Source organism: Solanum stenotomum, chromosome 5 (assembly GCF_019186545.1).
Source record: "Solanum stenotomum isolate F172 chromosome 5, ASM1918654v1, whole genome shotgun sequence".
Classification (NCBI taxonomy): domain Eukaryota; kingdom Viridiplantae; phylum Streptophyta; class Magnoliopsida; order Solanales; family Solanaceae; genus Solanum; species Solanum stenotomum.
Window position 1 is genome coordinate 56228157 of NC_064286.1, and position 27779 is coordinate 56255935.

Genomic DNA, 27779 nt, shown 5'->3' on the forward strand with positions numbered 1-27779 from the left:
AATACTGATTGAAAATTTGAATATGTACATTTTAAATAATTAAAGTTTATATATTAGATGTTTGAAATAGTTTCTCTCTGTAAAATAATCTTAATATTAAAAGCACATTGATATTTGCCTTTTTCATAATTTGACTCTCAAAAGCATTTTTTAAAGAAAAATTAGTCAAACACGAATTGTTTATCAAAAGCACTTTTCAAATAAATTTGTCAAACACACATGCTTTTTTTTGAAAAGAACCTTTCTAGAAAACTATTTTTTTAAAATGATTCTAAAAATAAGCAGTTTTTAGCAGTAATACCAAACAGACTCTTAACATATTTTTCCACTACATTTTTTAAAGACATTAACTCAATGTTAATAAATTGAGAGTATAATAGGAAGAAAAAAAAATTATCCTTTCTTGATTTGCCAAAAATGACAAGTAAAAAAGAAATCAAATTAGGAAATATTTAACAAGTAAATAAGAACGAGAGGGTGTATTTCATAATGTATGGTATATTTGTATTATATTTTATTATATTATATTGTTTTAATGAATATAACATTTGGATAGATTATATTACGTAATGTCACAAAAAACCAATCAAAATGATAAAATTAAAAGAAACAAAAGTAGAGCTACTATTAGCTAAAAAGGGAAAATGTTTACAAGGGGCTAGTTCTTTACTTTCGTACCCTGTTTTTAATTATTTGTGTGTTTACTACTGGACACTATCAGAGTGTAATGATACCATAAGAGTATATGGATACTATTAGAGTATATATATATATACTCCGATGGTATCAAAGATAAAAAAGATAATTGTTCAGTGAATAAAATAAGAAGGCAATCAAGTAAATAATTTGGATCGTGAGTTCAATCAGGATAAATATATTGGATTGAATCTAATTTGGATAAATATTTTGCCTAATAGATCCATAGTTTTCCCCTATTTATATGTAGGATTCTCATAAATACAAAAGAAGTGTTTGATTTCAAAATACAACATTTGGGAAAGGGGCCTAAACCCATGACCTCCCCCAATCACATGGTAGCAACTTTATCAATTACTCGAAGACTCCCCTTCATTTGAAATTTGAATTTAACAAGTTCACACTCATTCATATATGCACTCAAGGAAACGAAGAGAAAACAAATTATCTTTAACTGTACATCAGGCCCTCGGGAATTTCTGGGGTAGTAAAAATGGAAAAATGATATGGTACTCGCATGAAACTAACTTTAAGTTGTTGAACCAGTCATTGATATTTTGAGCCAAAACTTAGAACTGGGAAACTTACAGAGGAACAATGTCGAACGAGGTGTTTATACCACACCTGCTTAGTCAGTTTTCACAAATGTGGATTTACGCGTCCACCTCTACTTTCATCGTGGAATGATTTATATGTATAGATAAACGCAAAATCAAACTAGTACTATTACTTACCCAAACACATTCAATTCTTCGATGAGGCAACAATGGAGGGAAAAAAAAGGGAAGAAGCAAAAGCTGTGTCAGCAAATTGCTCTTCACCTGGTACAGATTTGCCCATTTAAGAACCACAACAAGCTTAAAAGACTATACTTTCTCCTGCAATTTACATCCAAAAGTATAGAACAGCAGTACACCCAAAGCTACATTCAGTTATGTCGTGTTCCTTATCTAACACGGCATGCTGCAGGGCCACCTGGGGAACAGTTTGGGTTGGGAGACCGACAACCAGCTGCAGTACCAAGAGAGCTACCATAACGGTGATGTGTTCTGTAATCTGGGACCCTTCCTATGGCAAATCGAACAGCAGTTCCAGTTGATGAGGCTTCATTTGTACTGCCACCGCTGGATTGTAGTGGCTCTAAAGTTTCAACCACGTCACTCATCAAGGGTCTTGCTTTGGGGTTTTGGCTCAGGCAATAGTATGCCAAACTGCAAGCCTTTTGAGCTGCCCTCACTGAGTATTGGTTATCTAATCTAGGGTCTATAATCTGCAGCATTTTTCTCTTATCGTTAAGTTTTGGCCGAGCCCAGTCAACTAGATTCTGTTCCTTGCTTGGTCTGGTCTTGTCAACAGACTTCCTTCCCGTCAATAGTTCTAGGAGTACTACACCAAAACTGTACACGTCGCTTCTTGCAGTAAGGTGTCCTGTGTCCAAAACATATTACAACTTGTATCAGGTACGCCAAACATCAAACAGATACTTCTACAATGATCCTCAATTTTGCCTCCAAAGTTGGCTTAAAACTATACAGGAGACAGATTGAGTATTGTATCAACTCTTACTTTTTTCTTTTTCCCGACTTTGGATTGTTTAGAGTATTGTAGTTTTAAATTGGAATTAAAGAATCAAACAAATGCATGATAACAGACCAGTCAAGACCTTTTTTGGGGGAGAGGGGGAGAGGGGGAGAGAGGGAGCAGGGTACATACCAGTCATAACATATTCCGGAGCTGCATAACCATAGGTACCCATCACACGAGTTGATACATGGGTCTCATCACCTTGTGGCCCTGCTTTTGCAAGCCCGAAATCAGATAGTTTGGCCGTATAATCCTGCAATTCACACCAATCTCATGTTATTACAATCAAGACAAAGTCAAACAAGAAAAGGTAAAACCAGAGGAAATCAAGTGAATTACATAGTACATGTCCTGGAAACATGACTTACAGAATCCAATAATATATTCGAGGTCTTGAAATCACGATAGATAACTGGTCTTTCTGCATTATGAAGGAATGCAAGCCCTTTAGCTGCTCCAAGAGCAATCATCATTCTTGTGGCCCAAGATAATGACACAGTAGCCCCTGAAAGCCTCAAGAAATACCACAACTTAGCAAACCCAACACTTATTTCTTTTTACACAGTAAGGATTTGATATCATGATTCATCAGCTTGAAGCCAAGAAGATTAGTTACTAAGGCTGAAGTATCAGTGATTCGAAGCACCAATCACAAAAGACAAGTATGTTCTCCAACCAAAGGAGCATATACAATCATTAGCACCACTTATCCTATTTTACAGTATTATTCATAGAGCTAAATATCGTTCTCTTGCAGAAACACAAGATTTTCCACCTAGGTGCATGGATGTATCTAGCATTTCTGTAACATTAAATAGAAGACTAGTAAAGCTAGTAATATGATTCCAATAATAAACAACTATGCCTGAAAATTTAGATGAAGATCTCAAAGTTTACAAAGTTCATCTACTACCAATATCTCTTAGGAGCTACATCATTTTCTGAGTGGTAAAAAGCTCAACTAACAACAGGTGAAACTATTGGTACAACTCTAAAAAATCAGGCAGACTCAAATGTACCTCTACAAGGACACAAGTTTCCACTTTTGTCATTCCAGCATGAATTTTAGTGAATTAGGCCTGCTGCATCATGGAGCTCAAACTTGACAGCTTTACACATGGACTGATGAAGATGAGCATACCCATTATTATTTTTATTTTTATTTTGAGGGAGGGAGGTAATTCGCTAAAAGTTGTTCCTTGAGTTGAAAATCTCATCCCAGTTTTGATCTGATAATCCGTGGAGTTTCTTATGACACGATATAACCATTTATAAGCAATTTATTCTAAGGTGACAAAAGCAATGACATTACAGGCGAAGGTACATATGAGACAACAACTATGTCAGCATTGCAGTCAGTCAGCAGAAGCCAATATGCAGCAGGCTAAGCAAATATAACATGTACTTGAGATTCTCACTCTCTCACTCACCTAAAGCTATCGTAGTAATATTTAAAAAATGTGGCATCTTATTTGATAAGCATAGCAGAAATCAAAAAACATCAAGTTAACCCCAGCATGATGCAACAAAACAAGAGGAACAACAAGAGGACACATACTTCGGAAGAGATGATTTTCAAGGCTTCCTCTAAACATGAACTCATAAACGAGCAAACGATGGTCATCCTCACAGCAATACCCAATCAACTTGACAAGATTAGGATGCCTAAGCTGGCCAAGAAAGTTGACCTCAGTAAGCCACTCACGGTGACCTTGAAGCCCCTCTTTGTTAAGTACTTTCACAGCAACCGGTAAAGACTTAAGTCCAACACGAACATTCTCATCAATGTAGCCCTTGTAAACAGTTCCAAAACCACCCTCACCAAGTATATAATCGGATCGGAAGCTTTTAGTAATTGTCTCCAGCTCAAAAAGAGTAAACGCAATTATATGTGTATACAGTACAGCATTCTTTCTAAAATCCTCTAAGTTTCTTGGAGTCGAAGGATCACTCAGATCTGATGTAGAACGACTATGACTATGTTTCTTCGAATCAATACCTATCCTGCTTCCCAACGATAACCCCTGCTGCTGCTGGACTGCCCATCAAAAAAACACAAAAATCAAAAGATAATCAAAACCCCATTTGAGTTCAAACATTGTTGTTCAAATTACAGTTCAAGATTGAACCTTTTCAGCACAAAATCACTAAAGAGGATCATAACACAAAAAGTATCAAAACCCCATTTGAGTTCAAACATTGTTGTTCAAATTACAGTTCAAGATTGAACCTTTTCAGTACAAAATCACTAAAGAGGATCATAACACAAAAAGTAGCATATGGGTATTTCTCCAATTAGTCAAATAACTAGTAAAAATGAAACAGATCTGAGAAAAAAAGAAAGAAACCTTGATGATGAGCATTGGAGACAACAGCAGATTCCTCCCTAGTACCACAATTGCCCATCTGCTTCTTTGTCTGTTCTTAGGTCTAGTCTCATTCTTCACATTAGCACCCCTCTCCCTCCCAAACTCAACACTTTATCCTTTTCTACACTAAAACAGAGAGTCAAAAAGAGCTCTTTACAGCGCACGTTGGGGAGTTTCTTTCTCTCTCTCTGTATTTGCAATTAGCAGGAGAAGTAGATAGTGATACTAACTTTGATGGGTATTTGTGCTGCTGTAAAAGGGATACAAAGGCCAAAGAAACAGTGGTGCAGTGTGCAACACATACTCGCTCAGTCAGGGGCCAGTCTCTCCATATACTAAAAAATTCAATAAAGCTGTATGCGCGTGCTAAACCGAACCATGCCCACTCTAAAATATTTACTAACACCCACCGTAAAATCCAACGTTCTAACATGCGATATCGTGGAGATTTATGAGAGTTGGTTCCGAGGGGAAAATAAACGCATTTTCAAGTATAAACAAGTTTCAAGCTGAAAAAAATTAGATTTTACTGTTTTTTGTGTGCTATAGTTCATAAATTTTTGGTGATACAGAATTTCGGCTTGTTTTAAGGCCGAAATTTTTCATGGACGTCCGATACGATTTTATTAATGGCCTGAGTTGGTCCCGAAGAGCAAACGAACACATTTTCAGGTACAAATGAGCTCCAAAGCGAGAAAAATCATATTTTACCCTTTTTTGTGTGCTATAGTCACGTTTACATTAATTTAAACATTATTTTTATGTTGGCTTTTTAGTTATTTTAAAAAAAGTGAAAGTGGTTTCTTAGTCATAATTAGCTAAGTCTTTTCACATGGTAGAATTTCATGGGAAATACAAGGTTTTCACGAAGCTAAGTGATTCCTTGGGATCTTATGTGTGACCTTAGGGAGCTTGTTTTGAAAGCTACTCTCTTATAGTTGTGTTAGGATTTTCGAGTTCTAGTTCAAGCCAGAGCAGTATGGGATTTACGGGGATTTGGGCCCCCATGAAAAATTTAATGAGATTTGTTCTAATACTTGAGTATACACATAATTTGAAGTAAAATCATATGAGCAATATCTCTTGAATATGGAACAATTAACTTATTTTGAATATGAAAAAATGCCTAAAAAAATATACAATCATTATAAACTAGAGAGAATATTATTTAAACCAATTCACTAAAAGTAGTATGTTTTTTTGAAAATTTTCCAAACTAGAATAAATGTAAATCACAGTAACTTATTAGACATTATTTTATTTATAAAATTCAACGAGAAAAACTAAAAACGGTCAAATTTAACAGATCATAAAACATTATCATCAATAACATTTTTTATAAGTGATTTGTTACCACAAATATTATTTGAGACATTGAGGTACTCTATTAACTTGAAATATCTCGTATATTGAAGGTAACCTTATGACATTTTAGAACAAATTAGTTGTATATTTCAAAAACAACTTCAACTTCAACTATAACTTCAACCATTCCAAATAAAATAAAATAAAATAAAACTATTTTTACAATCAAACGCCCACTTTAAACTATGTCCTTCCAGTTTGCCAGATAATTAACAACAAGAAAATTTATATTCTCTTTAAAGAAAAATTTCCTATTCAAACTTGCACCATATGCCTACCCTTATTTAAGCATTCTCACTTTATGCTCTTAATTGCCCTTTTAATTGAATACAAAATTTAAAATAGAAATAATGTTTATCTATTACTTTTTGATTTTATTTTTGATGAATAATATTTTATGGGGCTTTGAAATTCGCATGTAAAAATATAGCAAGTGTTTGATCATATTTCATTATGATTAAAAAAATAGCTTTTATTTTTAAAGTGAAATGATATTTGGAAAGAGTTGTGTTTGGCCTAGATATTTTTGAATTTGTGAGTAATTTAAAATGAAAACAACTAAATTTATGAAAATTCTTGAAAAAGTTAAAAAACAGAATTTCAGGGATAATCTGCTAATAAAAGCTATCTATAATAATGTCATTTTCTATGAAAGTTTCTTTATTTATTTATATTATTTTAGGAAAAATCATTATAACATAATAACATAAAATATAAATATCATTGCATCAATAATCAAGTAGCTCTTATGTTCGATGATAGATTTAAAATAGTCTTTTAAGTGTGTAATGAATAATCTTGATCTTTTAATCTCGTCAAAATAAAATATTTTTAATCTCCATCAACTATTTACCGAACTTAATCAGTTAGATTTGGTGTGAACAATAATAGAAATAAAGGTGGGAACTTTACATTTAAAAGTCTAATTTTTATAGTTTTTGCAGTATTATTTATTTATTTATTTATTTCTAGCGTCTAATAGATCTTAATAAAGTGTAACTTCTGTTTTTTTGTAATATCTTTTTAATTACTCCTTAATATTTCCCTCCAATCTAACCAATAGTATTAACTTTTAACAAATTCAAAATATCAAAACTGTACCATGCATATTTAAGAAACTATTTTAAATCTATCCTAGTACGTAAGAGGGGTATTTTTGTCATTTTCTCTCACCAAAACCGTTGGTGGTTTCACAATTTAACGACTAACCGTGGTGTGGCCCTCTTTGCCAGACAATTAACAACATGAAAATTTATTTCTCTTGTCCCCTCCTATTTGTCCTCTCTTTTAACCTCTTTAAATTTGTACCATATGCTTAAGTATTTTCACTTTGTTGACCCTTTTTATTGAATACAAAATTTAAAGTTTGAAATAATGTTTATTGATAACTTTTTGATTTATTTTTTTTTAAAAAAAATCATCTTTATGGGATTTAAATTTCACATGTGAAATATCTAGACTTTTAACTATAGAATTTGAAATTCCATATCTATATATATTATGTGGTAAGACTGTTCTTAAAACTTAACTACATAAATAATACTGTATTTATTCAATATTGCAAAATAGTTATTTTCTTCCATATATAACAACATTTAAGAACTAGAAGAGATAATTATAATTCCAAATTTAATGATATAACAAATTATTATTTTACCTTAAATTAAGGGATTCTTTTTCATCTTTAAAGTTTAAACAAAATATCATAAAAAGAAGGAAAAAGGCTTAAATATGTCATTGAGCTATTAAAAAAGACTTATCTATGTCATCCATTAATAATCGAACTCATTTATGCCATCATCGTGAATCAAAGTGCCCATTGGTGCCACTCTTCATTAACGGCTCAAAATAGGTGATGTTTAAAAAGTAGGTTTGGAGATGTGTCATCCATTCAATGGTCCACATCATCTAATTTGTCCCACTTTATTTTAACTCATCACAATAAAATTTGACTCGACCCAGAATTGAACCTAACTCACTTCCCTTTTAACCCAACATGTCAAGTGGGATGATAAGTTGGAACACGGGACTCAACAATTCATGAACAAATATGTGCCCAAGTAGGATAGTAAGGATAAATATATCAAAAGTACCAATCCAAATCTCCGTCAAATAACTTTAAATTTTGTAAGCAATCTCCTTGTACTATTCCAACAAGTCTAAATAACACTCGCTCCAAATTTCTCACATAATCATAATATAAATTTAAACACACTTATTTAGGTTTGTTCAACAATGATGGATTACCTTAAAAATCTATTTTCCACCATCCAAATATATTTAGTTAATTGAACTAATGTTTGAGTCACAATTACTGATTAAGATTAGAAGCTTGAATTATTTTTAAAAAGAAACTGAATACCAAGTTGAAGAGCCTATTTGGAGTTGGATGTTAGAATCTTAATCTATTATTTTTACAACTTTACAAAGTTATATATAGACCACTTGGTTCCAATGTATATGTATGGACTGTATTTATATGTAATTCTCTCTTAAAACTTACGTTTAATTATCATAAAAAAATTCCTTGCTCACATGGTAGCCAATGTATTAGTAAAAGAAGCTACCAACCCAACTTCTCCTTGTTGGTTTTTCATCTCAGAGTTTTCAAACTGGGTAGGGGGCATCTGCAATCAGTTCCAACAAGCTTCACCAAAAAAAAACGAACCTTCATCGATATAAGGGCATAACATAAATTTTTCATAGTACAACTCTGAAGGGCCCCTCCCTTTGCACAACCAGAATACCAGATGTATTGTGGACGGATGCATATACAACTTCACAAGTACAAATTCCGCATTTCATTAGCATGACATACATATGGTTCATACAAAAACGACGAAAGAAAAATGCTAGTACTAGTAATAATAATAATAATGGAGAAAGTAGTCCACTTGCTGTACGGGAGCCTCAAATGTGTCATGATGATACATTATTTCTCACTATCTACTTCTTACGTTTTTGGTCAAAGAATTACTTATGTTTAACTAGAGAACGTCATGTGCACTAACGTGCAGTTTGACGCGGGGGCCTCCTAAAAAGGTTGAAGAACAAAAGGCATAAAAATAAAAATAATAAATAAAGAGGGTGGGGAGTGTACAAGTTGCATCTTCTGAAGCAGCTTCTTGTCTCACACCAATTTATCATCTGCAAATACACAACATAATGACAATTCATTTTCATAGTATTGACGGAAAAACACAAAGATTCGAGGAATTAAAGTAATTTCAAGATTGAACAGAAGTAGTGTTTTTGGCCAAGAGTGATGGAACAGAGGGGAGGGAGGGAACCCCTTAATGAAATTCATTACAATGCCAAAACAAACTGTAGTGACATGAGTAAAGACATGCATATATTGTAGATAATAAGATCAGATATTATCAATTCTTTATTTTATCTCCAAATCAACTCCAAACACACAACCTAAGGATCTTCTGCCGTTAAGAAGAATTGACAACGTCATAAACAGACTGCTACCTTGATTCTGTAATGTCAACTAATCACCAGAGACATAACTTTTTCCCTCGTAGTACCTCTTCTCACTAGCTGCTTTCTTCTCATTTCGTTTCTGCAGATATAAGTCATAGTTAGATCCATCACATACATGTTCCGATTCAACCAAGCAAACAGGGCCAGTGCCTCAAAATAAGCATTCAAACAAATGGACAGAATTGCATAATGGCTGAGGGAGGATATTATCAAACTATTCAGCACCAAACTTGAATTTCGCAGGATTTTAAATTTCATCAAGCATCTAAACAGCTAGTTACAGAAGGATGACACCATCATATAATGTCAGACAAAAAAAAACACGGAACTTGACATTAAGAAGAAACTTCAATGACTGGGAGTTGAAAATAATCGTTGATTTCCTCAAGAATCAAGATACTTAATTCCTTTCAAGGCTAGTCCAACGAGGACGACTGCCTTAATTGGAAAATGCAAACTAGAGGACTTTTCTAGATCCTTCTACTATGCACTGTTAAGCAATAAAAACCAGAGTACTCAATGGCCTTGGAGTCAAATTTGGAAAACTCTTGCATCCTACAAGGTAGCATGCTTCACCTTGCTTGTCCCTAAAAGGGCTTGTCTCACACAATATGTTCTACAAAAGAGAGGTTACCAATTACGTATCAGATGCTTACTTTGTGGCATGCAGAATGAAACTATTGATTATCTATTCCTACATTGGAAGGCTTCATAACAGCAATGACAACATTTTTGGTGTTTGTTGGGTCTACGATGGGTGAAGGTTGATGCACAAGTCATCCCCAAGACGGTTTTAAGAATCTTTGGTCTATAATCCAAGTATATGGAGAGATTTGACGATGATGTTACTCATCACATTGGCGCAGGGTGGATGAAATGGAGGCTCGCATCCATTGCCTTGTGTGATAATAATGTGCCACCAAGACTTAAAGGAAAGTTTTATAAAGTGATTGTCAGCTAAGTTGCTCTGACTCTTCATTTCGGTGTCGCACCCATGTCAACGTGACATGGGTGTGGGTGTGGGATTCGTACCAGATTGGATCAATTGATTTTGGGTACTTCAACCAAAATTGACAGAAATTCAAGACAGATCATTATGATTTCTGTAATAAAAACAAAAACTAAGGTGAAATGGAAGAAAATGGAATAGCTTGTACGTAGAAATTTCTCTATTAGTCCTTTTCTTTTTATCTTCTTCTTGGATTTCCTTCTTGATCGATATTTCTCCTTGAAATAGCTTGTATAATGTCTCATAATTCAGACATAATAACTCTATTTTAGATATTTGAATTATTTTTAGCCAATCCCCGCACCCGTATCTAGATTCATACCCCCGAAATCTTAAAATTTAAATCATGAAGAATCGACCTCTAGATCCACACCCATATCAGACACATGCACCCGAGTTTGAGCAACTAAGGTTGTTAGACAAGCTATATTGTATGGGGCTGAGTCAAAGGCATGCACTTCATCGCCTTTCAACTAGAAGCGAGACGCAGCACAGGCCTTTCGCTTTTCATTTGACCATGGGGAAAGATATACACTTTTAGTTGAAAAGCGAGAAGCGACTTGAGCAATAAAAGTGAGATGCGTGAACTTAAGCGATATTAGGGTTTATTAAAAATATTGTAGAAGTATGCAACTGCTGTGAATTATGATTTCATTGTTGTTCTTGTGACTTCTTCATATGCTTCAACTCTTGAAGGTAAGTTCTTTGCTTCTTCTTTTCTCTTTTACCTCTACTGCTACGTACTCTATTGTACTACCGGGGCTGGGTTACTCTTCTCTTCTACTTTTCTATTTTCTTCAATTCTTAGACGCACTGCAATTATTTTGTATGTTCTGCTATGTCTTTTTCCCCATTCTGCTGCTGCAACTTTTTCTCTGTTCTTTAGCTTCATTGTTGTTCTGCTGCTGTAATTTTAATCTAATAATTGAAAGATTTGCTTAATATTATACTTATATTGAATTCTTGAGTGATTTTTATTATTTTGCAGTTGAGTTACAGTCTAGCTCTACATTATCGGCTTTATCGCATAGGCTGCACCTTTGCTTTGTGTCACTATTTAGTACTTGTTACAAAAATTTCCAAAGATGATGTTCAGAAATCCTTGTTCAAATGAATGTAAAAGAAACTAAACAAGTACATATTGGAGGTGAAGTAACCTGGTAAGCCTCATGATTTGACACAATTCTCCTTATTATTGTGCTTGTTGTAATATCTAAAGGACTATCCAATACTTGAAAAATGCCCATGCTAATTGGTACAGCATATGGGTTACCCGTCTCCTGCAATATAAAGTATCATGGTCAACAAACAAAAGGACATTGTAGCCTACTATTCTCGTAAAAGACCACATGTAACCATAGAGTACCTTCTGAAAATCGTTGTCCTCGGCTACTGTTCCATGAACAACTAAAGAGATATTAAATGTTGTTATCTGCACAAGTGTCCAATTGTAGAAAAAGTCAGTACACGATAAATGAGGAGTAACATGATATACTCTATGAGATCAACTCAAGAATGAGAGGAAATCATTTGGTTTCTAATTACAGTTTAGGTAAAAAGTAAAAACATTAAATTTCTTAATCTCCGAAAGGAAATTTTCTGATCAATAGAGATCCTATGGAAACAATGCAAAATGAAGATTTCCAGTCAAAACCACTAAGTAGTGAAATTTCCTCTAATCAAATATGAATTAGGAAAAAAATATATGTATGACAGTCAACAGACAACAATGTAATAATTTTCCTTTCGGGGAGAAGAGATGAAGTAAGATGAACCTAACTTTTATATATGTTTTCCAACAAGGTGAAGCAAGTTAGCCCATTACTAGGATAATTACAACAACTAGAATCTGAACTCTTTTGAGCAAAGCAAATTACAAACGAAGTTACTTATAAGAGGAGAAAGACAAAATACTAAATTACCCAAGCAAGGGGAGAACTGAAAACTGTGGGATCTGAGGGCCTCCCATACCATTTAAGCCAACCAAATAGGCAAAGAATATTAAGAGTCTTGACTTTTTGCTACAGAGGACCAGTATCTATCAAGGACAAAACTAATTCTTTTTTTTTTTTGAAACTGGTAAATGTGTATTCCTCAGCATTAAGGACAAAACTAATTCTACTACACTTTCAAAGGCAATGAAAAGAAAAGAATCTCAATGACATATGTTTGAAAGATCTTTGTTTCCTAACATATACAAAACCAACCTTTTGATCAAACGAAACATATACATGAAAGGACCTCTAAGACTATGACATATCCACATAACAAGAAAGAGATCTTAAAACTACGGAATTATTCAGCTTTCATTTTTTCATTTCATCCAGCTTATATTTTCACAAGACAAAAAAATCAGTCCCACACAGACCTTTCGAGGCCCTACCAACACCGGAAAGGATTGACCAAGACTGGGACAGGCAGATAGTCGATGGCAAAGCTAATGGTGAGCGGTGACATCAACAGACCAAAATTCAGGCGTTAAGGTGTGAATATCCAGAACCAACAATCTCAAGTGACAAGGGAAGATCTTCAGTTGTCGGAAAAAGGATTTTGGCCGGAAAAGAACTTCCAACGGCATGCATCAACGCCTGGAAAACCAGACTAACGTGAGGTGAAAGCCTTCGATAGCTGGAAAACTAGAGAAAGGCCAGAAAATTTTTCCACCAGTGACCTACAACAATGACCTTCGACCTATGTTCTCAGATATGGGTGTGGGCATCCAACACAGGTACGGATATAAAAACCGTGTTCATCATCACCTATATATAAAGAACAGAAATATAGGAGTATGAATACGGGTACTGGTGTTAAGATACAACTAATAAAGGTCTATGACAATATACATAAGTATATATTTCGACAATTAATTGAAGTTGTTAAATTATAACAGGTAAATATTAATTTTTTTGTCAGCACTTAATATTTTATTCATTAGTTATCTCGTATACTAGCACAAGTTCTGGTGCTTTATGTGAATATTTATATGACTTAATCCCAAAATCAAATCAAATATCCAATCGACCTATACTTCTTGTTTATGGGTGTAGTCAAAGGACCAAAGTTAGATTGAAAAGTCGCCAAATCCAGTGTGGATCCCACACCCAAATCATGCTGGACCAAAATGTGTGCACAAGAAGAATTTTGAATTGGGCCTTTTAAAGAAATCAAAGTATAAAGAGATGACCATAAAGAGAAAAAGGAAGAGAGATGATCAACTCAATGCTAGACACTTTGCTTACATATGTGATGTCTTTATTTCCTATTCCTAGCAAGGTGGTCAAGACTTTGGAGTTTGGACAGTTTGAGTAGGAATTTACTGTGGCAAGGAAATGAAGTGCGCAAAGGATTTAACTTGGTGAAATGGGAATCAATTCAGCAAAGCAGAGTGTATGGAGGTTTGGGGGTCAAAAACTGAAAGTTAAAGAATAAAAGTCTACTTATGAAATGGTTATGGAGAAATAACGAGACTTTGTGGAAAGAATTAATCCAACATAAACAGGGCAAAGCTAAACAATGGTGCACAAATATTGTTACAGATACTTTTGGCGTGGGGGTATGGAGGACCATTAGAGCTTTCTGGTCAGCCTTGACCTTTGAAGGTAAATTCAAATTACAAGGTGGGCAGGGGTGACAAGATCTTATTTTGGAAGGAGAACTGGAGTGGACAGGGGGCATTGCAGGCTTTATCTCCTGGACTATTTTCAATATGCACCAATCCTGAAGTCAAAGTAGGGGAGATTTGGTCCCCTCAGGGCTGGAATTTAGCTTTCAGAAGGTTGTTAAATGATTGGGAAATAGCAAGGGTAGCAGATCTGTTGACAATAATCAGTGGTTTCCTAGGATTCAATATGGAAACACCACCGGGATGGACTGCTCTCAGTAAATAGGGTGTACATAGGGGGCTAAGTGAAGTAATACGGAGGTTAACAGGAACCTGGAAATCTTGTATGAAAGAGTGGCATCAACTAAGGTGAAAGCTTCATCTGGCTAGTAGTCAGAAGAGCTTGTCTGAAAGCACTACAGAAAAAGGGGAATCTACATTGCTTCAAGGTTCTCATTATGTAAGGAGGCTTTGGAGACAATCAACCACCTTTTTCCTACATTGTACAGTTAAAGCACAAGTGTAGGTGTTATTCATCAATTTGGTTAAAGTGAACTGGTCTGTGCCAGAGAATACTGCTGTCTTTTAAGTTGTTGGATTAGGAGGGAGGTAGCAAGAGCCAGAAGATTTGGTGAAAAACAGTACCTGCATGTAAGTATTTGGTGGAACATTTGGAAGGAAAGAAATGAAAAGATTTTTGAAGGCAAAGAGCACCATACAGAAGATTAGTGGAAGGTCATCGCTCCTTTATGTTTTTGGAGTAAAGAACATTGTATAAAAGAGGAAGTTCAGTTAGTTTGACTTCATAGGATTACTGCAATTAGTTTCTATTATGTGTAAATTTTTGGAGGTAGCCAGCATGCCGTTAATGCAAAGGAATACAACAACAACAACAACAACAACCCAGTGGAATCCCACTAGGTGGGGTCTGGGGAGGGTAAATAGTACGCAGACCTTGCCACTACCTCGTGGAGGTAGAGAGGCTCTTTCCAGGAGACCCTCAGCTCAAGAACAACAACTCAAAGTGACAGGAGAGATATATATAAAACAAAACAGCCAATACAAAAGATAGCGTATAATCAACAAATGAGACAATAACATCAAGAAAGATAAAGGGAGTGAAACGCAGTAAACAGCATAAGGTAAGGACTACTCCAAACGCTAACAACCCAAACCCTCTCAAGGGAAGACACACGCNGAAAATGTTCTTGCCTTCGCCGGGATTGCGCCGCTCGTTGGTCTGAGCAGCTGGAGCTGCTGCTCGTTGCTCGTTGTTATCGTCCTCGCTGGAGCTAGGAGAAGAGAGAGAAAGAGGCTCGCCGGTCGGAGCTGGTCCTCGCGTTGCTTCTGGCCGGCGCAGCCTTCGATTCCGTCCGAGAAGACCAGAGAGAGAGAGAGAGAAGAGAGAGAGAGAGAAGAGAGAGAGAGAGTTTTCCTTGTTCCCAGAACACAACATAAAAACTAAAAAAAGACTTTGCTCTTAATGCAAAGGAATACAAACTTACCAATTTCAAAAACAGGAAAATTTTGAAAGTTCTGAGCAACATAGCCTTCGACCCAGATTTAGAATCATTTTGGCTCAAAATGTGGCACCAAACTTTGGGGGGGCGAACCTCAGTACAACAGAAGGAATCCTATAAATTAGTCCCCGACCATGCCAAAAGAAGCAGAAATCATGGAATATAGGGGAAAGGAGTCAATGATGAATTTAGTGCAAGGAAGAAGAGAAGGGGTGAGGGGGAGGACACATAGTGTGAGAGAACTAATGAAGGAAGGAATGTAATTATAACCTCAAGCCAACACTGATAAGGAAAGAAGGATAACTGAATGGATAGGGGGAAATTCCATTGGAGTTTTGGAAGATTTGTCAGGGTCTCTAATATAAGGGGAACAAAGACAAGGTGACAGACATTCTTATTGCTATTGGAAAAAAGAGCAAAAGAAGCAAATGCATAGAAAGGGAGGAAAGAAAGGAAAGAGAGAAAAAGATGAAAGCAAATGCAGATCCCTACAAATGATCAAGACAGATTGTATTGTGTTATTATGTTTTTGGTGTACAAAGAGTTCCCTATAGATGCAGAAGCAATCCTAGAAGTATTAGAATCATGCTAGGCTTGCTGTTTCTGTTCCTAGATTTTCATACTTTTTTGTAAAGGGGTTTTCAGTACTACATAAGTACTGGTTTATAACACAAATCGTTACCTTCTCAAAAAAAGAAAATTAGTCCAGGGAAGAGAGTAGAAGAGAGGCAAGGAGAAGAAGAATATGCCAGAAATTCATCGACGAATATTCAGCGGATGAATGACCAAATAGAACGACAATCAAATAGGTAAGTCTCATAGAATATGGAACGGACTTGATATGCTTTCAAGACACATAAAAGAAACGGAGGAAAAATAAAATAGTGAGGAGTAAATAGAGAGATGAGTAAGATATGAGATACTTCTGGCAAGGGAGAATATTGGAAGGGTCTTAACTACAGTAGGATGAGATGAATTGGAAAAAGAGGATGTGGGAAAAGGCAAGCACTTAAAAGTGCCAAGATTTAAGGGAAATACAGGTGGAGTAGATTTGGGGTTAGGAAGTGTAAGAGCCAATGGGGAGAATCAAATGAGGTTTCTGGAAGAGTTGTCAAGTGCAATGGTGGCACATACCACGGGTATGGAGGAGAGAATTTTAACACCATAAGATTTTCAGGAAAGAATAGGTGCAGAATTGTGTCGACAGTTACGAGGAGTTCTCGGAGCTCAAAAATAACCATCTTCTTGGCCTTTCTTTGAGAGGTGCAAAGTGCAGGTGAACTAAAGAGGAATCAAATCAAAGTTGAGGCCGAACAAGTTCTTGATTACACCCAATAAGAGGAAATAATTTCTAACTTGAATTAAATCCCACTTTCCGAACTTAATATCATAGTTTTATTTATTTTATGAAGAACGTTAGATCATAGTCTTATTATGTAGGATTGCACAAGAAACCCTTTTGGGTTCGACAATATGGTTCAAAGTTGCAGACTTCAAGGATATGATGACAGAGTCGAGCAGCTATTAACTATTAGATCTCAGGGAGATGGAAAGCGAACATTTTGTCTGGCAGAAAATATGAAGTCATTGAAAGGAGATTTTGATGTATAGAACAAAGATGAATGTGGGCAGACAGATATGGAAACAAGAGAGTTGATGAACAAACTAAGGGCTTTAAAAGGTGTAGATTGGAGAAGGAGTTGAAACAGGTAAAAATGAAAAAAGAGGAAAAAGGGGAATAACAATGATGGCAATAGCCAGGAAATAATCTGAGACAAAAATTGAGGGCTCTCTGGTTGGAGGAGGAAAATACTAACAAAAATTATTTTCCATAGGTTAAACATGGAAAATAAGAGGAAAAACCTGCCGCCTTCAACTCTGCTTCTCGCCCATTTAAGGTGGTTTCTTAGTTGTGTCTCTTCCTCTGTTATGATCCAACTCCCACAGAAGTCTCCGATGTCTTTGAAAGTCGTTTGCAACCAGAGATTTAGTGGAAGACCTACGGCCCAAGTCCAGGTCGAGCTTGGTCTAGTCTTCCAATTTGTGGCCACTATCGTTGGAGTCCACCAATCCAGACAGATTTTTGAGTTGTTCCAGACCCAATTGCCTCCAATCACCTGTTCCGCTGTGATTCTTGTCGCAAACTTGAACAAGAACTTTCCAGACCCCGTCTCATAAATATTCAGACCATGATTTTGCCTCCAAATCTTACTTGCCCATCTCCTCACCTCCGACGGGGTTGGCATCAACATATTCATTTCTTCGAAATTTCCAACTAAGCTTCTTTGTAGGACTTCATTTTGGATATTTAAGGTATCATTAATGCTAATGATTTCCTCCTTCATTAATGTTGGTCATTATCTCCAACCCATTTCCTGTTTGACTATTTAAAGCTCCTCACAGCCTCTGCAAAAGGGTTATTACTATCCACTAGCCTCTGCTTTATTCTGTTTTCCTCCATTCTATGACTAGAAAGGAATCTCCCCATTTCGTCCGCTATATTGTCCCATCCTGAGTTAAAAGTCATCTCCAAAATGATGATAACGGGCCTCTCCTACCCCTTATGTTTGTCAAACTAATGTATCTATCGTATTTGTTGAAGTTTCTTGCACAGTAGATTTCTGAGAGAGGCTCTATTTTCTTCCACCTCCTAACCACATTTCCTTTCATCTTTGAAGCTTCTCGCATGACCTGAGTGATCCAGATCATAGATTTCTTGTTGAAAGAAGTTCTTGTGATGGTGTTTTTGCTTCTTTCAGTCCATTCGTACCATTCACCAGCTCGCTCCTTTGATTTTCTTGAGATCGAAAGAGTTACTCCTATCACAAAGTAAATACAGTCCTCCATTGGAGTGGAGAAAAGTTTAAGAGAAGGAAAGGGGTGAGGATGGTGATTCCCAGTGATCAGAAGGACCACCGCAAGGGGGAGATTAGGATGGGTCTAGGTCATTACTTGGGAATTGTGCCTGGGAGCTTTTTCTTTTTGGATATCATTACTTTTTTTCACTTCATATTTTTGCCAAAGACTATCAAGGTGACAACTCCTCATTTTCTCAACGAATGTGGGACACTCATAACACTCTCTACCTCACGCTCAGGACTGGACATTTGGAGAGTGGATAATAACATAGGGTCCCAACATTAGGAAACACAACAATGATAGGTTCATCTCTAATGCTAACGTTCAATTGTGTGACCATATAATCTAAAAGCTTAAGTTGTTAGAAAGGACACATTTTTTGAAATTCAATCACGTCTTCAACATGCCTGCGCTTGGTGTGAGCCTGATTCGGTCCACGCGAGGATATTTCTGAAAGTCAAAACTGAAAAGCTTAAGGCCGATAATTTTGGGTTCATAGTGCTGTTATATGCAGAAATAAAGATACGACCTGAGTTTAATCTGATATCTGTCAGAAAACACTAAGTAAGACACTACAAGAGAAACACCGCCACTACGTAGAGTCGTAGAGAACATGTCATATCACCATCAGTCATTAAGCCATAATCTGGAAAAAGATAACTAATATAGCAGATATCATCAATCTGATTTCCATGAAAACTAAGAGAAGTCATAAGTGATCTTGGATTCATAAATAACATGCAGAAGGTTCATGCAAGTGTTAATGATAATTTCATTAATGTCATTACTGTTTAGCTCCAAAGATTAGAGACGTAATCTTTGGATAACGTCTCTTCAAAAAAAGATTAGAGACGTAATAATAAAAATGTTGTGAATTTTTCTCTCTGCTTTTAGCATCCTTGCGCTTGGACCACCATCAATAAAGAGATCGTAGGAAATCACTGGAGTGGACGAGTACTAATAGCAATAAGAATGTTACAAATGATTTTCAGAAAAGTGTTCATATGAGTAGAGATTACCATATCTTTTGACACCTCCCCTGGAGCACCAATAATCACTTCATCAGCATAGCGACAAGCCAAAACACTTAGGCTCCTTTCATGAAGATTCATAATTGGACGGTGTCCACCTCTATTGGCACTGTAAAAGACAATACAGAATGGAAGATGAGATCTTTGACTAAACTTGCAACTAACTAACCATACTTCGTTGTGACAAAGATAAATTGAGCTCCCAGACAGTAAACATGCTAAGAGGAGAAGAAACAGACAGGTAACAAGCTATTTTCTCCACAAAAACCTCAACTACTGACTGTAGATAAGCACAATTAATTCAGCATTTTCTAGCTATCAAAGTATCCAGAGTCCCTATTTGAAAGTACAATCTTAGAGTTTTCATAAAAATGCAAAAATAAAAATAAAAAAATCAATTATACTCCAATGACACTGTATCAGTAATCGATGCTTTAGGCTCAATATAGACTGAAAACAGTGGAAAAGGAGACATCTGTATGTATGGTTTCAGTACAACCCATGTACTGTTTTGTGATATAATACAAAGTTGCCTATTTCAAAAAAAAATTTAAAAAATCAATTAATCTTCACTGTTGGGTCTCTCTCTCCACCACACCCACCCCCCACATCCCCAAGCTTGTCTTCTTTTCCTCTTCTATTAGCTATATGCAGTTATATTCCTCCCATCTCCTTATTCTTTTAGACTAAATGAATTTCAACAAGATAGAAATAAACACAAAAGATAGTAACATAAAGCACACGTCTCTATTTCCTCGAGAGATCAGCTCTAAAACCATAGTCCATCATATAGAAAGTACATGTTTTTTAAAAAAAAATTGAGAAGGTAACATAATATTAGAAAGTAAATGTATTCTCAAGAAAATAGACAATGAGCATTTATTATTCAAGGTTTCAGGATTCTTGGAATAATATTCCCTTACTCTTAACCACAATGAAAACAACTAATATGGCACTGTAGCATATTTCCGAAGAACTCTTTTTTTAACTCGACAGTCGATATGCAACTAACCCACGCCAGTTAGTCGATTTGCTTCACAAACAAGGAACATCACAGGACAACCATGATGTATGAGGTGGGGGGCAGGGAACAATGGAGTTTTTTCAGTCAAGTCATATTACGAGAAGCTCCTGACTTGGAGAAGGTTGCATTTCCACATAAAACGATTCAGCACCCTAAGGTACCAACAAAAGAGTGCTTCTGGCTAGCAACAAGAGAGGTGTATTGACGGCCGAAAAAACCTAGGAAGAGAAGGTTACATACATTAGTTGGTGCTTCATGTGTAAATGTTCGGGTGAAGACGTTTACCATCTCCTCTTTGTTGCCGAGTAGCCTCAAAATTATGTCTTATTTTGGAGTAACTCGAGTGATGCCAAACACAGTGAAAGAGCTAATTGTTCAGCTGGAATTGTGGTAGGCGGAGGGGAAGATGCAGAGCATGGAGTGTTGCTCAACTAGCCCTTATGTGAGTCATTTGAAGAAACAAAGATAGGAGAGCTTTTGAAAATGTAGAGATAAGTTTGCAGAATTGAAGAATAACCTCTTATCCCTTATTTCCTTTTGGTGCACTCATGAAGTTTTCTAGTTTTTGGAGTACTTCTGTACCGGTGATTTTGTGACCAAATATTTTTTCATAAAATTATTAAGTTGTCAAAAAGAGAACGTAAAGTGTTCCTTTTCTACCTTTTTTTGAGAAGGAAGTGTTCCTTTTCTACCTACTAACACTTCTCAAGGAATATGTGTGACAATTGGACAATGTATCATAGCAGGCTGTTTTAGTCTCATCGTCATCCATAATTTTCTCTAACATGATAAACAAATATCATATTAGTACTCTACTTGACATTCTTAGTTCCCAACAAGATTGCTACGATATTTGTTTATCATGTTAGAGAAAATTATTAGGCATATACTAGAACCTTCAAGAAAATCACATGTAAATAAATTAGTATGTTAATTTCAGACAAAGGATGAGTTTTTACAACTATTATGTTAGGGTTTTATCAGGACAACGGAACCTCCAAATACAAAATATTTTAGTACGTGAGGGTTGTGGATAACCAGATTGAGAGCGCAGAAGCACACCATATTACCTAACAGTTTGATCAGTATGAATGCCTACTAGTAGAAAGTCTCCAAGTCCTCGAGCAAGCCTTAGTATCTAAAATATTAACAGAGAAGTGAGAAAATGAAGCTGCACTCTGAGCAAGTATTAGATATAACATAAAAAGAGACTAATAAGCACTGAGAAGAAATACAGCAGGGAAAAGAGATAACATTTTTCTGTAGAAAGTCTTTTGGGGATCACAAAAAAACTTATTCAAAGATGTTGAAGTTTTGCGAAAATCTCCTAAGAGTTCTTCAAAGAGGTGGTCCAAAGAATGGGTATCAGCAATTTGTCGAAGAAAAGTTATTCTACTTTTACCCACATAACACTTGCGAATCTTCAAAAAAACTACAATAGTTCAAACACATTTCTTTTTGCATAAAACTATCCAAGCAAATTTCTTTTGCATAAACTTTTTCCCCCAAAAAGTTGTTCCGAAAAAAGTTCCAAAAGTTGTTCAAACAGCTCGAAGAAAGTGAGTTTAAAATATTAGGCAAAAGGTTGGAATTTCCCACATGTTATTGTAGCAATGGTCTTGTACATATTAGATGACTCAAAATGGATATCTAAAAGATAAAGCTATTATGTAAGAACACATTTATTCCTTTGGTTGGGTCTTCAAGAGAATTTCTTTGCACCCACCCAATTTCATTTTTCGCTAAAAACATGAAAATTGCAACGACTATTAACAATGGTACCATGTTGAATGTTGTGGATCACTTCAACCATAAACTAAAGTTACTAAAGGAGACTACACTTGTTTACCTTTTTATATGATTCTTTGATATACAAGCATCCTTATCTTTGTAATGTCCTAAAGCTAGATTGCTTACCTCTACATGTCCAGCATGGAAAAGATCAAAGGCACCATCAATATAGACTATGCGAGCATCAGGTCCAGCTCCCTACACAAACACGCTCGAAAACATTATAACTTATAAGCAACAAATGTACTTCCTAGCAGCAACATGGAAATAAAAGATGAAAACAATCGAGGCGATGTTTTAAAATATCAACTGATTTCCCAAAAAAGATCATAAGCTTAATGTAAGACAGATCAGGCATTGATGCTTAAATGATAAATTGAATATATTCAAAAAAAATTATCATATTTGCTCACATTCGACTTAATTATGTGTCGATTGTAATATTTAAAGGCTTAATTTTGTGAATCTCTGGTGTTGGAAGCTAATAATTGTGAAGTGTGATGAATATGCAAGCTCCGGCAGCAAATTAGTGCAAAATGAAGCCCAAAGATAAAGTTAAATATGGAAAAGGAGCAAAGAAATAAGCTAAGATGCCAAAATGAAGCAAGAAAAACAAACACGCAAAACTAATACTACAGTGCAGCACACTGGATGGGGCGTGACACACCCTAGGCTGTCTGAAAGATTTTTTATTTAGGGTAGTTTCAGTAAAAAAAAATTCGTTTGATGCAAAATTATAAACAGTGGGCTCATTGGTAGGTTTATATCAAACGTTTGAGAATTTTGGAGGATATTCAATGGACAGCTAGAGGTTTTCAGGGTTTTTCTCCTTTTTCTTTCTTCTTGATTTTGTAATTTTTATTTTGATAAACTTGTGTTGTTTTTATGCTATGAGTCATTCAACTCCTTGTTCTAGGTCACGGGGAAATTGACATGAATATAGTGGTCTGAATCTTATTTATTTCAATGAACTGCTTTTGCTTCATGGGTTATTTATTCAATCTTGTGCTTAATTTTTATTTTATTTTTTTTGATAAGGAGTTTCCTGGGTTTGATCTTGAGATGGGAATTGCCAGTGCTACAGCGGAATTTATTTGTTTGATTGGATGATCACCAATTGAACTCTACTTACAGATCCTAATTGAACTTGAAAAAGTGATGGAGTTACTTATAATTGAAAAGTGCAAACTTATGCATCTAGGCAGTAGGGGCTTGATTAGTGGACTTCTTCTGACCTCGGGTTTACTCTTCCTTCTGCAGTTTGTGGTTATTTGGAAGGAAAAAAAGCTAGGAATTTTTTTTGAGATGGAAAAAGCTAGGAATTTTGAGAGCAAGAATGACAAAGTAATCAATCTTAAGAACAGGTGCTTCTTTCTTTTTCTGCTTAGGTTTTGATGCAACATCTCCTGCTGTAAATGTAAATGATACTGATGCCACCGTTAATTTACTAAGCACATTACACAACTTGTGATGTTACCACATTTTGGTTGTAACAGATTGCCATCATTTCCCATTTGATGGTTTTCATATAAAAATTACAGTTCAATTATCAAAAGAAAAAAAGTTCCACGATATTTGAAGCTTAGCATCCCGTATATAAACTCAATGAATCAGTATATCTTTCACTTAGTTATTTCCTGTTTTTGTATCTTGCATTTTTCTTTCAGTGTTAGGTACCTACTATACGGATTTTCATTCTCTGAGAACTACACTTAAGTTTCTCCCACGACCAATATCTAGACAGATGTAAAGAAATCGGCTTCCATTCCTTTTTTTTCTGAAACTGGTAACGATATATTAAAGTTGCACCATAACAGTGCAAAAGCACTATCGAAAACCCAACCAAGCTTATGCTACTGCTTCACAAGGATCTTATCACATCAACTAGTGATTCAGTCTCCTCGCAAGGATCCTATATCCCTGGAAAAATTGAACCCTGATTTCCCAGAGATAATTCCAACTTTATTATCCATTTTTCTTGATTCTTTTTCTTCTTCTTCTTTTTTTTTTTTTTTTTTTNGGGGGGCTAAAACCCTAAGTTGTAATACTCTCAGATGCTTATCACGTCAGAACCCCATGGATTCTCCCTTTTGTTTTCCTTCGCTTAACCTATTCAGCAGCCACATATAAAATACTTCAAAGCCTCCCAGTTTTGCACATCTTTTAGAAATTTAACATAAGAAAATCAGAAAATATGATTATTCTCTCACTGCTTAATTTTCTAGTGATCTGCTCCTTGTCCCAAATCACCACGAGACAAGATGAGTTCTAAAATTTGGGCCAGTTTAGTCTTCAGAATCTGAGAATCTCCTGCTTTTCCTAAATAGTTAACTCAAAACTCCTCCTTTTCTTTTCTTTTTTTGTAAGGAAACTTAAAAGAGGCGACACACTAATGAAAACAATCACTTTATGACGAATTTATCAGGTAACAAGAAAACCTTAAAAGTTTTGCTTCATGCTTTGTGAGGAATGAATTTACCACAGAAAAAGATTATATGAAAGAGGCTGACCTTCGAATTCGAAAATTGTACAATTCTACGAGACGTAGGAAGAAAATGAGATACGCGTGTATCGCTCCCAGCACCACCGTCGTCAGATTTTTGGCTGTGACCATGGCTAAATTGTCTCTGCAAGGAGGCATGACTGGGGGAGTCAACAGTGGTCCTCTCTCTCACACAAAGAAGCATTCGACCTACATGGCAAATTTATAAAACAAATACTATTTACACAAACAGTATTAGCACCTATACGCTCTAGCAATTTAATTATTGAAAATTTTAGCTTTTGAATATTAACAAATGCCAAAACATCTTCACATCAGTAATCTAACTTGCATAAATAGCAAGGCAAGGCACTGATAAGATGCTGCCCAGCAGCTCCAAGAAAAGAAAGAACTAGCCATTCCAACACAAACCAATGCCCAACTTCGTTTTGAAAGAGGAGATTTACATTGCCAAAGAATCAAGAGAACAATACATACCAACAATATCAGTGCTTGAAACTCCTTCTGTGCGCTTGATCTGCTTATAGCGACCAACCTTCTTAGCAAGGGCATAAGCATCAGTTCCATCAGGAAGAAGACAAGGGTCATCCCCATGAATAATATAGTCTATGTTATACTCATCAAATAGTTTCCTCATAAATTCTTCAGTAATGGCATAGGGGGCATCAGAGATGACTTCATCCACCCACTTCACAGCACCAACCATAATCATCCTAGGACAAATCAACAAGCAAGATACTGAGTCAATTCTTTTGATCGAAAATCTATCCCAAGCAACAGACAAAACAATAATAATCATCACAGTCAAGTACAGCAAAAGAGCTCTAATGGTAGTTGCCATGATTTTATTTGTTAAATTCCTTTGATTCTTTCAAGGGCAATGGTATCAGACAACAAGCAAAATGATGAAATGAAGCCATCAGTTGATTAGGAAAATTCGGGTGCAAATGGTGGTGTTCTGAGCCGAGGAATTCCGTTCTTTTAACCAAACCCTTGCCATGATAATCAAATCGTGATATCCTAACAAGCCAAACTTCACCCTGATCTGAGGTCTCCTCTTTAGGCAGTTGAACACTCTATAAAACCTTCTTTCAGTAACCCAAAAAAACCATCCTCACCCAAAATACACTCTATACAGTTGAACACTCTATAAAACCTTCTTTCAGTAACCCAAAAAAGCCATCCTCACCCAAAATACACTCTTATAACCCTTGTTTCTGTAACCCAAACAAACAATCTTCGCCAGTTCCCAACTGTAGAGAAGATTTCCCAGGAAAAGTATATGCTTTAAGGTTTTGGAAGAAAGATTCCTCCCCTACTAGAACCAATCAATCAAACAAGATAAAACAGAGAGTAACACTTTTTCTTTTGAACCGAAGCAACAACAAAACTAAAGCACACTACTGAGTTCACATAAAGATTAGATCTTTCAAGTGGATACAAAGCCAAACCGATATGAATTTTTTTAAAAAAGGTATAAATCCGAAATGTCAGAACAAGTAAGAGCGCAAAAAACCTCTCATGAAGAGGAGTGACAGGAGGGCCTTTATTCGCTATAATTTCCGCATCGCTAACAACTCCAACAACCAATTGGTCACCAAGAGCCCTAGCTTGTCGAAGAGCATTACAATGACCATAATGCATCATATCAAAACAACCATCCATATATACCCTTATAGGTCTCTTCTTCTTCTTCGGCAAAGCAAATCTCAACCCAAGCACAGACAACCCTAACACCACACCCCCTACAATCCATGTCGCAACGAACCGCGAACTCTGTTGCACATTCTCCGATCGTCCTCCTCCTCCTCCTCCTTCTGAACCCATTATTCCAAAAATTCCTAAATTATTAGTCCCTAATCTAACAAAAATCCTACCAACATCCTCTAATAACGCTAATGAATCAGTCAGTTTTCTCCAGAATCTATGAGTTCCATTCTAGACGAAAGCGCAAAAGCTCAAAACGTCCTCACTTTTTTCATATATAACGCCGTTTTCATCTCCTTTCTAATGGTTTATTATGAGACTTGACCGAACACTTGTACAACAGTGAAACAAACGTAGCGTAACAGGTAGAGTATCAATCGTTGGTTATTGCAAAGCCAACCTTACAAGTCATTGAAATTAAGAAGAGGTCCATCAACTTTGGCTTAATGCATATATTGACATCTTTACTTGCACACGTTTAACTAGTTACATGTAGAGTTGTCAAAAAGGGTTGGCTCAGCCCCACCAGACCCAAGTCTCACGGGCCAACGAATTTGATGGCCTAGGGTGGGCTGGCCCTTCATTTGAAAGGGCCTGAAAATGGTCAATCCAACTCAACCCTAGAAGGGTCGGGGGCTTGGGCGGGCTAGCATTTTGTTTTTTCTTTTCAAACTTAAAATTCTATAACATCAAGAAAATGATAAGATTTTCAAATCAAATATTGCAAACAATGGTGTTGTTTCAATAATAGTAGAAAAAAAACTAGTGTGGTTAACATGTATCTAGGATACTAGATACGCGAGATACATGTATATGTTGTGATGCATCTCAGATACGCGAGCGAGATATGAGAGTGACGAACGATATGGGAGGGAGGCGAAGGCTCGAGATTTGTCTAAGTATTCTATATACATGTGAATCCACATGGATAGAGTGTATCTAGAACAAATTACCTTCATTTTGAGTTCATGTATCCTGAATACATGTATCTAGACATTCCAAAATCTGGTAAGATTTGTAAATTACAACATAGCGTGCATTTAAGTAATTAGCTCATAGACTAGTGAGATTATTGTAAATTACCCTTAANGAAAAAAAACTAGTGTGGTTAACATGTATCTAGGATACTAGATACGCGAGATACATGTATATGCTGTGATGCATCTCAGATACGCGAGCGAGATATGAGAGTGACGAACGATATGGGAGGGAGGCGAAGGCTCGAGATTTG

General features: G+C 35.9%; 2 protein-coding genes across 3 annotated transcripts; both read right to left on the reverse strand.

Moving 5' to 3' along the window:
• Positions 1-1397: 1397 nt before the first annotated feature.
• LOC125866384 (probable serine/threonine-protein kinase PBL8) lies at positions 1398-4936 on the reverse strand. Its single transcript, XM_049546782.1, has 5 exons — positions 4629-4936; positions 3839-4318; positions 2649-2785; positions 2410-2533; positions 1398-2124 (listed from the first exon to the last, which is right to left on the reverse strand). Exons 1-5 carry the CDS (start codon positions 4684-4686, stop codon positions 1643-1645), a joined length of 1281 nt encoding a protein of 426 aa, XP_049402739.1. The 5' UTR covers positions 4687-4936; the 3' UTR covers positions 1398-1642.
• A 3807-nt stretch (positions 4937-8743) lies between these two features.
• On the reverse strand, positions 8744-27025 carry LOC125866386 (ethanolamine-phosphate cytidylyltransferase). Of its 2 annotated transcripts, XM_049546784.1 has the most exons (10): positions 26358-26977; positions 25319-25554; positions 24849-25030; positions 22465-22536; positions 21618-21685; positions 19512-19632; positions 11879-11944; positions 11670-11792; positions 9492-9582; positions 8744-9161 (listed from the first exon to the last, which is right to left on the reverse strand). In XM_049546784.1, exons 1-9 carry the CDS (start codon positions 26666-26668, stop codon positions 9511-9513), a joined length of 1251 nt encoding a protein of 416 aa, XP_049402741.1. In that variant the 5' UTR covers positions 26669-26977; the 3' UTR covers positions 8744-9161; positions 9492-9510. The 2 variants fall into 2 exon arrangements, with proteins under 2 accessions (XP_049402741.1, XP_049402742.1); XM_049546785.1 differs by lacking the exon at positions 8744-9161 and having other exon boundaries at positions 9218-9582; positions 26358-27025.
• Positions 27026-27779: the final 754 nt, after the last annotated feature.